Source organism: Phycodurus eques, chromosome 4 (genome assembly GCF_024500275.1).
Source record: "Phycodurus eques isolate BA_2022a chromosome 4, UOR_Pequ_1.1, whole genome shotgun sequence".
Taxonomy (NCBI): domain Eukaryota; kingdom Metazoa; phylum Chordata; class Actinopteri; order Syngnathiformes; family Syngnathidae; genus Phycodurus; species Phycodurus eques.
In genome coordinates this window covers 14,362,553-14,377,359 of record NC_084528.1, presented here as the reverse complement: position 1 = coordinate 14,377,359, position 14,807 = coordinate 14,362,553, and the positions used below count along the sequence as shown (strand labels likewise).

General features: G+C 39.9%; 1 protein-coding gene across 1 annotated transcript in view; it reads right to left on the bottom strand.

Annotated features, from left to right (window-relative positions):
* The window catches only part of psmc4 (proteasome 26S subunit, ATPase 4), a 14,853-nt gene extending 704 nt beyond the window's left edge, over positions 1-14,149 (bottom strand). Inside the window, exons 1-9 of the mRNA XM_061674105.1 lie at positions 14,095-14,149; positions 12,942-13,040; positions 12,013-12,199; positions 11,427-11,573; positions 9,097-9,206; positions 8,922-9,015; positions 6,562-6,729; positions 4,084-4,160; positions 235-403 (exon numbers count right to left, since the gene is read on the bottom strand). Coding sequence (XP_061530089.1) covers positions 235-403; positions 4,084-4,160; positions 6,562-6,729; positions 8,922-9,015; positions 9,097-9,206; positions 11,427-11,573; positions 12,013-12,199; positions 12,942-13,040; positions 14,095-14,127 — 1,084 coding nt within the window. The 5' untranslated portion in view covers positions 14,128-14,149. The remainder of the gene's footprint in view (positions 1-234; positions 404-4,083; positions 4,161-6,561; positions 6,730-8,921; positions 9,016-9,096; positions 9,207-11,426; positions 11,574-12,012; positions 12,200-12,941; positions 13,041-14,094) is intronic.
* Positions 14,150-14,807: the final 658 nt, after the last annotated feature.

The following is a 14,807-nucleotide window of genomic DNA, read 5'->3' as shown; positions in this document are numbered from 1 at the left end:
TGTCACATCTTTCCCCTCTCTGAATTGAAATCTTGCAGGATTTTCCGGTATCTCATGTGACATCACCAATGTTGATGCTTTGAACTTCCGAGTTTTGTTTGACTTTTGAGGCATAGTTTTCCCTAAAAATGCCTTACTCCTCCATACATAATTTCCACGTTTAAAATAAATAATCATACATTTCACCAGGAATGAAAAAAGAATGGGAGTGTATAAACAAGATAAAAAGGATACAGTCCTCCAGATCCACCTCTTCAGATAGGTTCATTTTGCTGGTGATGGTGGAGAAGATGAGACGCTTCTGCCGGCGGTCAGGCAGTGGGAACTCGATCTTTCGGTCCAAACGGCCGGGACGCAGCAGGGCCGGATCCAGCGTGTCCGCTCTGTTGGTGGCCATTATCACCTGGGATAGTAAGTAAGAGTGCAATATTAGACAAGAGACCACATGGCGTTGTGCATTTGAGTCCCATTTGTTTAACAGGTGGGAGTAAAGATGTAGACTGACTAACGCTCAAAATTAAGTGATCTTCCTCGAGGAAGAGGGTTAAGAGTCCTCACTATAAAAACTGGCCCCTCTGAGTCGAACAAATGATCAAATAAAGTGAAGCCTTTGTTGTTGTTTTTTTAAATTTAATTGACCTGTATCTGCCACAGCTTGTTGCCGACAAACATCTTGTTCACAGTAAAATATTTGGCAAAAGTAACTCAAGTCACTGTCAATCTTTACTTCATACGAAACTGAGGTATGCCGTGGTCATGCTGTACCTAAAAAAAATGGTGCAACCAACTGAACAGTGCCACGAGTGCACAAGTTAGTGTAGAGCCCTGACAAGGGATGGAATGTTTTTTGAAAACCATCAAAACGGTTCGGTCCGTAGGCATGTGCGCTCTCCACCCCCCTTCTCATATTACTAATGAGGAGAAGCAGTGAGGGGATCCAAAGGCAGCGCTAACAGCGCAAATACAAACCAAGCTGGCGCCGCATATGGTTAAGGTGGTGTGCATAAAGTGTGTTCTTTTTTTTGTCTTTCCGACTGAAGACCTCTGGTCAACTGATTACATGTGATATGATCTATTCCGATCGGGTGTATACATGATGTGCAGTAACAACAATACTGATTTAAACGCCAAAAAAATAAAAATAAAAAATAAGGTCAGGCCCTATTTTTCATGATTGCAGAGGCATTAATAAAAAATGTAGTTTATCGTGATAGTTTTTGGGAAAATATATCATCTTAGAAATTTTTTTATCGTGATAGGCTTAACAAAGAGTCAACGCTTACCGAACCGAAAACCTTGACCACAAAACCGAGATACGAACCGAACCGTAGATTTTGTGAACCGCTCCACCCCTAATATATACATATATATATATATATGATAGTGGTATCATAATACCAAAATTCTGACTTGGATACTATGCCTGCACAAAGTATCTCGATACCGGTACTGAAACGATACCACGGCATAATCTCAAACTTTACTAATCACAGTGGAATGAAAACTGACAACACTTCAAAAACATTTATATTTTTTATTAATTCAAAACATTTCGATAAACTTGAAAAAATATGTAGTAATGGATTTTTTAAAATTTTTAAACAATTACATCAATGTCTGCATGATCATTCATTATATATGCATCCATCCATCCCTATTCTACTGCTGCGGCTGTACTCTGAGCTCCTCCCGGATGACCGCGCTTCTCACCCGATCTCTAAGTGAGAGCCCGGAGACCGTGCGGAGGAAAGTCATTTTGGCCGCTTGTATCTGGAATCTTATACTTTCGGTCACGAGCTGTGGGTCCATAGATGAGGGTAGGAACGTAGATAGACCGGTAAATTGAGAGCTTCGCCTTTCGCCTTAGCTCCTTCTTTACCACAACGGACCGATACAAAGTCCGCATCACTGCAGACGCTGCACCGAATCGCCTGTCGATCTCCCGTTGCATTCTTCCTTCACCCGTGATCAAGACCCCAAGGGTGCAGGCCCGGCCACCAGGCGCTCGCCTTTGAGCCCCACCTCCAGGCCGGGCTCCAGAGGGAGGCCCCGGTGACCCGCGTTTGGGCAAGGGAAACCTCAATCCATTAATATTTTTCATCATAGGAGTCTTTTAGCCGTGCTTTGTCTGTTCCCTCACCTAGGACCTGTTTGCCATGGGTGACTCTACCAGGGGCGTGAAGACCCAGACAACTTAGTTCCTTGGATCATTGGGACACACAAACCCCTCCACCACGATAAGATGACGGCTTCCAGGAGGGCATACATAAATATACATATATATTATACACTGAACAAAAATATAAACGCAACACTTGTTTTTGCTCACATTTTTTGTGAGCTGGACTCCAAGAAAATCCATTTTCTTAGCAGCCCGCAGGGTTCTTTATAACCAGTATTGATACTGGTTATAAAGAACCCTGAGTCAACATTTGACTCAGGGTTCTTTATAACCAGTATCAATATCAAACCCAGGAACTAAAAGGCAAATTGTGTAGAACTAAGCCAATTGACTTAATATTCAGTAATTAATGTTTCAGCACAAAGTTTAATATAGCATTGTTAAAATAGTTATTTGGGACTGTTTTATCATGTCAAATGGTTTATATGTGCAAGTTTTAACTTGACTTCCTGTTTTAAGCTTGTAGCCTTTTATTTTGAAGGTTACGCACCGGAACGCAGCATTTTGGCACGAAAGTAACTTCACACGACACTGGTGAATTTTGAAAACGAAAGTAATGGAACCAAATGCTATAAAACGATTCCTTTACCTACCCACAGATGAGGCACAAGGTTAGTGTTTGTGATACTGTGAGATGTTTGTGGATTTTTGTCCCAATTCATTTTGATGAAAAGTTGCTAGTTTGAACTTTGGTGAAGTTTTAGCTCAATGTTAACCTTTTTTTTCCTGTCATCGGCTTTTACGTTGATGTGAAGACTAAAATAAACGCTAAGAACCATCAATGCAAAAGTGCAATCAACCATTTACCTTGTTAGCTGCCTCAATGTTTGCATAGACGTATTTTATTGTTTAACTCACCCAATTGACCCCGCACGGTACAGGCTGAGGCTCGACACACACACACACACACGCACACTATCTCTGATTGGTTTAGAGACCACAATGAAACCCATTATGTGGCTGATTTCAAGTTGCAGAAATGTTTTTTTCTTCCTCAAATGTTTGTACACCTGTGTTTTGCTGCACCATTCAGAATTCTGGGGGCTTATGCGACCAAATTAGTCACACTCTAGAGTCCTGTATCCTCCCCAGAAACATCATATGCCGGATTTCCAGCACCACATACTAAGCCATGCGTCCGAAGACGCAGATTGATCGTACTTTATGCGTCCCTGCTAATTTTTTTGCGTCTGAGGCACGGGACGCACGTCAAAGGAGATCCCCGTGATCATGTGATCAGATCAGGACATCCCTAATACACACGCACATTTTTTATTTAAATATACATTTAATTGCTTTAATTTAAATGGCTAAAAATGCAGCAGATCACACTGCTCCACAATCTCTTTTGTGGACTGAGGTTTGTTTCTTTGGTACACCAGGTGTCAGTCACTGTATTACCATTAGTCTGATTAACTGGAAAGAGATACAACAACAAAAGGAGGGTGCTGGGATGTGTGTGTTGACTCCCATTTAACATGAGTTTTAATGCGATTGGTTGATTCAGAACATACATAGCCCCATCCCCCAGTTATAAGACTGTGCACACTTGTGCAACAAATGATTTCAGTTGCTTATTTCTACTTCCCTGCTCGAAAAGATTTCATTATTTTTTTTAAATTGAGTTACACAGGTTATAGGTCATATTAATGGTGATAAAACATTTTTTGAAATGATTGATCTTGATTTTAGTTTTGTACAGCACAAAAACCTGGCATTGGAACAGGTGTGTGTATGGCATGCGGTCTAAATTTCCTCTATAAGTTTGAATGATAAAAGATATCAATGACCGCAGTATAGTGATGTGGAGACAGACGGCACAGAGATGGTGCAGCCACAGGGGAATTAGTTAAAAGCATCCTCAGACAGTGAACGTGTGGAGGGGGGAGAATTTGGCTCACCTTGACATTGACGTTTTGGTCGAAACCGTCCATTTGATTAAGCAGTTCCAGTAATATTCTCTGCACTTCTCGGTCAGCTGCAGAAGGAAAATGACACCATGAGGGTTTGTTTATTTATTTTATTTTATTTTTTAACAGACCCCAACTACCAGGCCGCAGGGAGGGACCAGTCCATGGGGCATTTCTGGGCTCTACACTAACTTTTACACTGGTCGCATCAGTACATGATTTGGTTGCACCCTTATATATATATATATATATATATATATATACCTATATATATATATATATATATATATATATATACCTATATATATATATATATATATATATACCTATATATATATATATATATATATATATATACCTATATATATATATATATATACCTATACCTATATATATATATATATATATATATATATATATATATATATATATATATATATACCTATATATATATATATACCTATATATATATATATATATATATATATATATATATATATATATACATATATATATATATATATATATACATATATATATATATATATATATATACATATATATATACATATATAGGTATAGGTATATATATAGGTATAGGTATATATATATATATATATATATATATATATACATATACATATATATATATATATATATATATGTATAGGTATATATATATAGGTATATATGTATAGGTATATATATATATAGGTATATAGGTATATATATATATATATATATATACCTATATATATATATACCTATACATATATACCTATATATATATACCTATACATATATACCTATATATATATACCTATACATATATATATATATATATATATATATATATATATATATATATATACCTATACCTATATATATACATATACCTATATATGTATATATATTAATTACACAAAAAACATTGGATAAATTGTATTTGAAATCATGGCTAAACAATAATGAATTGTTAAAAAAATAAATATATAAATAAAATGCGTATCTGATCAAAACTAGGCATGCGTGATGAAAATTGTCTGGAATGCTAATCACCAGCCAAAAATTCATTCCAATTGCAAAACAATTTTTACATTAACATTTGTGTATGAACTGTAGTTTAAACAGCAACAACAACACATTTACATAAATAAAAATAATCATGTCAACTGTATATGAAATTCACATTTTAAATAAGTAGTATAATTACGATTTTGTACATACAACAAAAATATTTTTACATATGAAAAAATACCGCTGTAATTGTATTTGTTTCTTATTTTTTCTATGAACAATACAACAGACACTGCACAGCTACCTGATTTTAGGACCATAGTTACTGGCCGCACCCTATAATAAATTAGGTGTCGGTTCAAAATTTAAAAATAAAAGATGAAACTATTTACGGGAGATTTTATAGGTATTTCTCTTTAGCTAGTGTTGAGTATGTACCACAAGACTTGTCTAGCTATGTAGGGATAAATATACAGATATCAGTGTAAATTCCTACTTTATTTTAAGTTGAACAAAAAAGTTTTGCAGTGTGGAGAGTGAGACTCATGACGCGGTGTCCAATTTCCACTGAGAGTCGGAATTTATAAAACTTGCAGACATAAGGCCAGAGTTGTGCGCTCCCAGCGATTCTCAGCCTTACTAACATACAACAAAAGATGTAACTGTACAGATAGTGTTTTATGTGAGAAGCACATAGCATGAGTCCCATGTCGAGCTTGTAAGATTTGTCTCCCTTACAGAGATGGACATCCGAATTCAGGAAGAGGGAGTGAAAGGAGGTGACGGATCGATGTTATGAATCTGAGTGGGTACCAGTGCTATCTGTGCCCTTGTCAGCTGCACCTCCTTGCCCGACAATGGAGAGGACCCTCCGCAAGCACAGACATTCCCTCGCTCACGCCTTCCCCGCCACACGAGGCTCACTCTTGTCGTGGCGAGGGGGCCGAACACGCGCATGCGCCAGTTTGCTGTCCATAATAGCGAGATGGCGCTATATTGATCTTCAGAATAGAGACCGTGCAGGTGGAGAACAACAACAACAACACAGAACAACAAACATTCACAAATGCCGTGAAAAAGACTGCGACTTTCAACCACCATGTCTAGTGAGACTGTGCTCAGGGAGCATTAAAACATGCACTCGCAAAAGTGCGACCACATGAAATCTTTACTCACAGAGTGAAAAAAGGGTCACATATGCGACCATTTAAGGTCTTGAGCCCTGCATTTGGTACTGGACCGCACAGAAAGAGTAGGAAAAATATTTTATTGATCATCAGTCTTAAATAGGTTTTATTTTTTAAATCTGCCGGTGCCTCTGTACAGTGTTCCCGCGTTATCTCTCTCTTTTTTAAGCAACCGCTTCGTGTATTTTTATATACTATAAGGCACAAAAAAGGTTGAGGGTGCTACTTTAGATGACAATCACAATTGACGTTTGCATCATCATACCTCCGGTCTGCGCATCAAATCGCTTGGTGGCGATGGCGTCGATCTCATCAATGAAGATGATGGCGGGTGCATTCTCCTTGGCTAGGCGGAAGACGTCACGCACCATGCGGGGGCCCTCACCCAAGTATTTCTGCACAAACTCCGAACCCACCACGCGGATGAACGCCGCTGTAGGAGGGCCGAGAGGGCAGAATTAACACTCTGTGACTACAAAAAAAAAAAATCTATTCATTAAACTATTCATGCTTCACGGTACCACTATATTGCAGATTTTGATCTCATAGTTGTTCCTCCATTTTTTTTTTAAATACAGTTTGTACAATAATTTTGTTGTCCATTGCTCTTAACATAGATGCAACAAAAACATGCCTAGGGTGTATTTCAACAGGGTATTTCTATTTCACGAATTTCACTTATTGCGGAGGTGGACTGGAATTTAACCCCCTTGATGGAGGGGAGATTACTACATACAAATAATGTATTATTTATCATCATCATATAAATAACTGCTTTATGAATAGATAAGCTGATGAAACAAATTCCCTGGTTATTTATACTTTCACACAAAAGGACTCAGAACTTTATTGAGCTCAGGAAATAGGAGAATTTTCTCAAATTCACACTTTTTAGTTTAAATTTTGGGTAGTAAATATTTACTGGACGAGGAGAATATAAAAAATGGTTATGTACAGTAACTTAAGCTGTCAGATAATTGTGACAGATTTAAAAATCAGGAAAAAATAGGCCTTAATGACATACAGTACTCACCCCCTTTGTTTGTCAAAACTGAATTGAAGTACAATACTTGAGTTCAAGTGGATGTGAAAGGCCCGGTTCAACTGGGTTTGCCTTGGACCACCCCACTGTGCTTAGCCAGCCCACAAACTGTTGACAGCATGGTGGATCACTTGCTTGTGCTTTCATCCAGAAGACTAGCTGCACTACACTTCAACTGTTCCTCATGGTTATGTACTTCATTTTGGTGCCGAGCAGCGACCTGGCTGGCCACTGTGGGTTGGCCAGGCTTCTCTTTACCTATTGATTGCGAGGCTCACGGCTGCTCTGCTCCCCGCATGTGAAAGCCGGTGAGCCTGTCCACCCAGCCCACAGCGAGCAGTGCCGCCTTACCCCCTTGGAGGAAAAACCTAAGTGAACTAACCCCCCCTCAGTAGCGATGAGAGGGAAACATAAGATGACAATACAATTACAAACCGTATGTAGATGTTTTTACAGCACACATACACCTATCTGCCGCAATAGCTCGCCGTGTTATTTGAGCATTTTCTTTTTTTAACACACACACACACACACTTACATAGGGTGAGTCTTGTGGATGCTGGAGTACTTTAAAGGTCTGAGGACAAATATTTTAAAATGTTCCTTGATAACTCTAGAACACCTTTACAAACCACATCTGCCATTTCGAAGTGATTATATAGAAGATATACAGCAGTTAAATCGATAAATATGATTCAGAATGCGGCGTCTGCTTTTTGCATCCAGCGCCTTCCGGTCTTCGTCTCTTTCCGGCGCTGTGATGTCACACAAGCCAAACATCCTGTTCATGTGGCGTTGTGTGCTATTGCTCCATGCTGTTGTTCCCGTCCTTGTACATTTGTTGTCGTATGATTTACCGATGTCACGGTGGTTTATTGTGTGGCATTTGGTTGTACAAATGGTTCAGGCAGCGGCAAGTTTTTTTTGGCTTTCCAATTGAAAAAGGAACACGTGACCCGTGGGTAGGCAAAGTCAATCGACAGAGGAAGAAACGTGGTCAGCTATGGGTGTTTAGCAAGCATTCCAAACTGTGCTGATCACTTCGAACCGGTGTGTTTTGAGAAAGACTTAGCAGAAAGCATTGGATACAGAGCCAGAAACCAGCTGCGGTGCCAACTATACTTCCTATGGCTATCGGGACCTCAACCGCAAGCAACAGAACTAAATCTCACAGCCGCCACGGTGCAGCAGCGAAGCGGCGCAGACACGAGGTGAGCATTTCCTTGTATATACCTACGACTATTATGGTTACTATTCACTGGGGAGTAGGGAAAAAAGACCCACACAGTACTTTTGAGTACTGTCGTCTGTACATTTGCCTATATGACAAGCCAACAGACACACGGCAGACACTGTGCGGCGTGTTGTAACGCAACTCGAGCGAGGAGCACACAATATATAGGAATACTGCAAAAGCTTGTAAAAGCTTTTGCAGTATTAAATGTAAAAGCTTGTGCCGTGTCACTGAAACATATATGAATATATAATATGTATAGTCGTGCTCAAAATTACTCTGTGTAAAAACTTTGAAAATCATTGCTTTCGTTTGTTTTAATGATTGATCGATCATCATGTGCAGACACCTGTGGTATGGTGCGCCACAGCCTTGGCCAACATGGTCTTGCCGCATCCTGGAGGTCCGTACATGAGGACTCCCCTGGGTGGGTCAATGCCAATCTGTGTGAGAAAGAGAAAATATTTGGTTGGTTTCTCCATGTAGTAATAGAATATGAGACTGGTGAGGTACGTGTGTGTGACCTGCTTATAGAGCTCAAAGTGCGTGAGTGGAAGCTCTACAGCCTCTCTGACTTCCTGTTTCTGGATGTCCATGCCTCCAATGTCAGCGTACATCACGTCAGGTTTCTGGTCTATTGGCACAAAGGAGATCATTAGCCACCATTTCCCAGTGGAGATGCTTCACTTGTAGCACATGCTTGCTTTTATTTTGATAGGCTTTTACTTCCTGGTGGAGACGACCGCTTATAGCCACGTGGCTGGTTTTAATCCGAAAAATGTCTTGTTGGTGATGATCGCCTGTAGCCACATACCTGGTTTTAATTTGCCAGTTTTGTCCTTCCTTTTGGAATTGTTTTGTTACGGTTCTACTTTCTGTTTGAGACGATCACCTTTATCAACAGTTTTTTTCCTGCAGGTTTCTGCTTCTAGTTTGAGATGTTCGTCAGTAGCCATATGGCAGGTTATTTTGGTAAGTTTTTCGAGAAACGTGCCAATTCTGGTCTTGTTGGTTGTCAGTGCGGCTTTTGATACGATAGATCATAACATGCGCTGATCAGGTTGGAAACATGGTAGGAATAAATGGAAGTCCTTCAATGGTTCAGGTCTTACCTAGAGGAAAGAAGTTATTTTGTAACCTTTGGAAATGTTCAATCTCATCAAATGGCAATGACCTCTGGGGTCCCTCAAGGCTCAGCTCTTGGACCCCTCCTGTTCAGCCTGTATATGCTACCCTTGGGTCAAATTCTACAGAACCTTAATGTTGACTATCATACCTATGCAGATGAAACACAGTTATATCTAGCAGTGTCTCCAGATGACTACAGTTCCATTTAGGTGGTGTGTCACTGTCTAAAACATAACTGTGGATGAGCCAAAACTTTTTTCAATTAAACCACAAAAAACTGAGATAATTGTTTTTTTGCAGTAAAGAAAATAGGATTGCTGTGAGTAAATACCTCAAGTCACTCTCTTTAAAACCGAAACCTTAGTGCACTGACCTGACCTGACTTTCAACAGTCATATCAAATCAATTACTAAAACAGCCTTCTACCAGCTGAAGAACATGTCCAGAGTGAAGGCTTGCATGTGCCAAGCAGACCAGGAGAACATCATCCATGTTTTTTCCCCTCAAGTACACTTTACTACTGTAATGATCTTCTGACTGGACTCCCCCAAAAGAGCATTAAACACCTCATTCGGAATGCTGCAGCTAGGGTTCTGACAAGAACAAGGAGATCAGAGCATATTACTTCAATTCTCAAATGTCTACACTGGCTCCCAGTCATCTTTAGAATATATTTTAAAGTTCTGCTACTGGTCTTTGAATCATTAAATGGTTTAGGTCCTGAATATATGAAAGAAATACTAATGGAATACAAACCCAGCCGGTTCTGAGATCTACAGACTGAGGTCAAATAGTGGAGCAGAGTCCAAAGCAAACATGGTGAAGCAGCATTTAATTGTTATGCTGCACACAAATGGAATAAGTTGCCAACAGAAGTGACGTCATCCCCAAGTGTGAATGTTTTTAAGTCCAGGTTAAAACTCTTCTTTTTTCTCATGCATTTTAGTGGATTTCTCCTTTTAAATGATATTTCTTGCATTGTACGCCGTTTTTATTGTGTTTTGGGTTTTCTGTGTTTTAAATGTTTATAAGCTTTTTTATTAAATGCTTTTAATCATGCAAAGCACAATGAGTTTGACTTTTGGATGAAATGCGCTATATAAGTAAATTTGCTTTTCTTCAGTAGGTTTCTCCTTCCAATTGGAAACAATCGCTTGTACTCATAGCTGGTTGTATTACAGTAGAACCCTACTTCCCGTTGGAGACAATTACTTGCCGCCATGTGGCTGGTTTTAATATGGCAGGTTTCTGCTTCCTGTTTGGAAGGTTTCAGCCTCCTTTTGGACATGACCACTTGCAGCCACGTCTTTTTTTAAATTTTGGTATGTTTCTACTTCCTGTTGGAGACAACAGCTTGTACCCATGTGGATGGACTATCTTTGTCATGTTTCTGCATCTTGTTGGGGATGATTGCTTTCACCATGCAGCTGACTTTATTTCGGCAGGTTTCAATTTCTTGTTGGAGATTGCTTGGAGCCATGTTTTTTTTCTCCCATTCCCGAAGATTGATAACTCTCAGCCGGAGCCAGTATTGACCAATTTTCTGTGAACGAACAACTTTAATTTCCATGCTTTGTGACGGGTATTGTGTATATAAGTCCCGGCCGGCTGCTTGTGACGCTTGACATGTAAGTGACGATGTGGACTGCTATGTTAGCATTTGGCTAGCTGCCCAGCAACTTCAAGGTACACACCACTGTGACATGGATGGGAGTGGTTACAATACCTGAGGTGAGCATCATGATGCTGCTGTCAGCTTCGGGGGGTAGCACGTCGACGAGGGCATTGCTGTGCTTGTGCAGCGCCACAGAGGCATTGGGTTTGAGTAGCTCCCGGTCGATGGTGCTCAGGATGCGCACATAGTAGTTGGACCCTGAGAAATGGGAGGGGGTTGGATGGTGACAGGGACAAGAGGTGAGTGAAAGAACACTCAACAAGTTGGGGGAGTGGGGGTGGTGGATGGGTGGGGGCTTATTACACATTTAAACTATAGCCTCCATTATAAATATTTTAAATGCATGCATACTGTAGGTGTCTCTCAAAAGATGCTTGATGTGATAAAGAATTCATACATAGATTGTTTGCATCAGCGGCAACTTCATTTATTTTTAAAACATCTTGTTTTGCAGTCAAAACGTATGTACATAATTCAACGAAAAAGGGTTTTTTTAAGCAAATGGGCTAGTTATCAAAATCTTACTACCTCTGCTTGTGTTTGAGCCACGAAAGGCCCTGTCAAAGGGTGACTCTGTAGCGTGTGCTTTTCTTTTTCTATTCTTGCTTTACACAGAGATTGTTTCTTTGTGTTATACCAGTAGTGGAGCCAACGATAGCCGTGTTCTGGTCGACAGCCTCCAGGAACTGTCCGATAACAAGCGGGATGCTCTGTATCCTTTTCACCTCCTCCTGCGCATGAAGGAACTCCTTCTTCAGGTTCTTCTGCTCATCCTTGATGTACTCCTCCTGCACCTCCAGGAACTCCAGCTCCTGCTGCAGCTTCTGCAACCGCACAAAACCCACAAGAAAAATAATTGTCTATCTGAAGTTATAAACAAATAGGTCTTCTCAAAATGTATTAATAGCTTATCTGACATTAATAAATGAATGCCTAATTCTTCATGTTTTAGAGAAAAGGGAAAGTATATTTTTGCATGCACCCTTTGACCTCTGTATGACTTCTGTTCTTTATGTTTAATATGTGTGATCATTCTTATGCCGTTTTACGGCTTCGAGATTCCCTCATGAAACTTCAAAAACTAACAGGTGCATGTTTCTGCGGGAGCCTGTGCAAATGTAGTGGATCACAGACAGCTCTCTGGGCTGCTTCTAGCTCCTCAAACACCATTACCACCGTCCCATTAAGAAATAAATACATACATACACACACTTTTTTTTTAAACACACACACACACACACACACATTTTGGGCATGTAAAGTTTTACAGTTTCATGATTCCCAATCCAGTACCACCATTACTCTTCAGTGAAAACGGAGTACCCGGAGAAAACCCACGCAGACAACATGCAAACTCCACACAGGTGAGGCTGGATTTGCACCCGGGTCCTCACAACTGTGAGGGAGACATGCTAACCAGTCGCTTACCGTGCTGCCCCCAATGGGATACATGTCACTTGAAATGTATGTGCAAATTAGAAAAATCGGACATAAACCTTAATTCAAAGTTTGCCTTTTGGACTGGCAGTGTAAATCCAGCCTAAAGTGTATAAGTGCCTGACTGACCTTGTATCTGCTGTAGAGGTCCTCCAGGTCCTCGGGTTCTGGTGCCAGGAATGACAGACCAGTCTGTGGTCGGGAGTTCAAGATTGCCGGCATTTCCTCCTGTCAATCGAAAACATGCATGGCAACAAATAAAACGCTTTATCCAATCTGTTTCACATCCATCTGTTTTCTATAGCACTTGTCCTTATGAGGGTCCTGTTATGGGTGAGTTGGAGCGTATCGCAGCTGACTTGGGCGAGTGGTGGGGTACACCCTGGACTTGTCGCTAGGCAAACGCAGGGCCGAGATCCAAACCCTGATTTTCAAAACTGTGAGACAGACATGCTTACCACTATCACCCTGCTACTATTCATGAACTTTTATATGTTCATTTATTAAGAATGTTGTTTAGATACATTTTGACAAAGGGACAATTACTCAAGAGAAAGCACTTGTTTTTTTAACATGTAAAGACAAAAATATGTATTGATTTTATTTCTGTGGAAGTTGATGCAACTTTCTGGGGAAATGTTCCCCCAGCATTAAGTTTTTGGGTATCGGGAGAAATAAGGCAAATTCCAGAAGGGGGGACAATATTCAGAACAAAACTTGTTTTGAATATTGTCATTGTCATTTGGTTTTTCTGTTTGCGAAGGGGGGGGAAATCAGACAATTTGAGGCCATATGACCAACCCCTACCAACTACAGTACTCTTCATAACACAAATTTGGAAAGGAATTGATGTTAAATGAACATTCTTGTCAAAACTAACACAGACAAACAGTAGCTTAGCTAGGCACAGCTGATAGCAAGCCCCATTTGACAGCGTGGAAACTCAACAAATTCTAATTTTTCGACTCATTAACTTACAAATAAACGTTGGACTCGATTACTTCAAATTGTAAACATTGTGTTCCCGTAACTATATTAACGTAGAGTGGTCTATTAGCACCAGGCTAAAGTTAGCGGCTAACTTGCGTGACATAGCGATCGCACAGAATGAATTGGCAGCTTTACGTTTTCGACATTGTAAACGGGTTATAAGGCTATACAGAAAGACAGTTTGAAAACACAAATGGGCATCAACAATTATACGTTTCAACTTGAATAATAAAGTCATCGAAGCTTGGTTAATGTAAGAACAACACGAGGGAAAAAAGTGGCGAATTCATACCGGGCTCTTTTCAACAGCCATGATGTCGTCCATGTTGGATTCTGCCACTGGTTTGGCGTCGTGACGTACAAAGGGGCTTATGGGTAATGTAGTTTACAAACTTGCACGAAAAAACGCAGATCGTTTCGACATAATTTTATCAACAGATTTTATATATATATATAATTTAATGTAATTTAATTTAATTTAATTATTAATCGAGATAGGTCAAAAAGGAAATATACACGGACAAACGTATCCCAAATTTACATATTATTGGGAAAGAAGTACTTATAAAATAATCAAATGTTGGACTCTCTCCAGTGTTAGAATTTCTTTTGTTTCCTTCACAAGGATAAGGAGTACGTAAAATTGCTGGATGGATAGATGGATATATTTTTAAGCAAAATTATTACCGGTATTATAATTACACATCACTACTACCCTCTAGATTCCATTTTGTGTAATTGCAACGGGAACGTGTTTATTTACGTTCTGGTCAGAATTTAGTGGAGAAAAAACAAAAACAAAACAAAAATATCCATCCATTTTCTGAGCTGCTTCTCCTGACTAGGGTCGCGGGCGTGCTGGAGCCTATCCCAGCTATCACCGGACAGGAGGCGGGGTACACCCTGAACTGGTTGCCAGCCAATCGCAGGGCACAAACAAACAACCATTCGCACTCACAGTCACACCTACGGGCAATTTAGAGTCTTCAATTAATGCATGTTTTT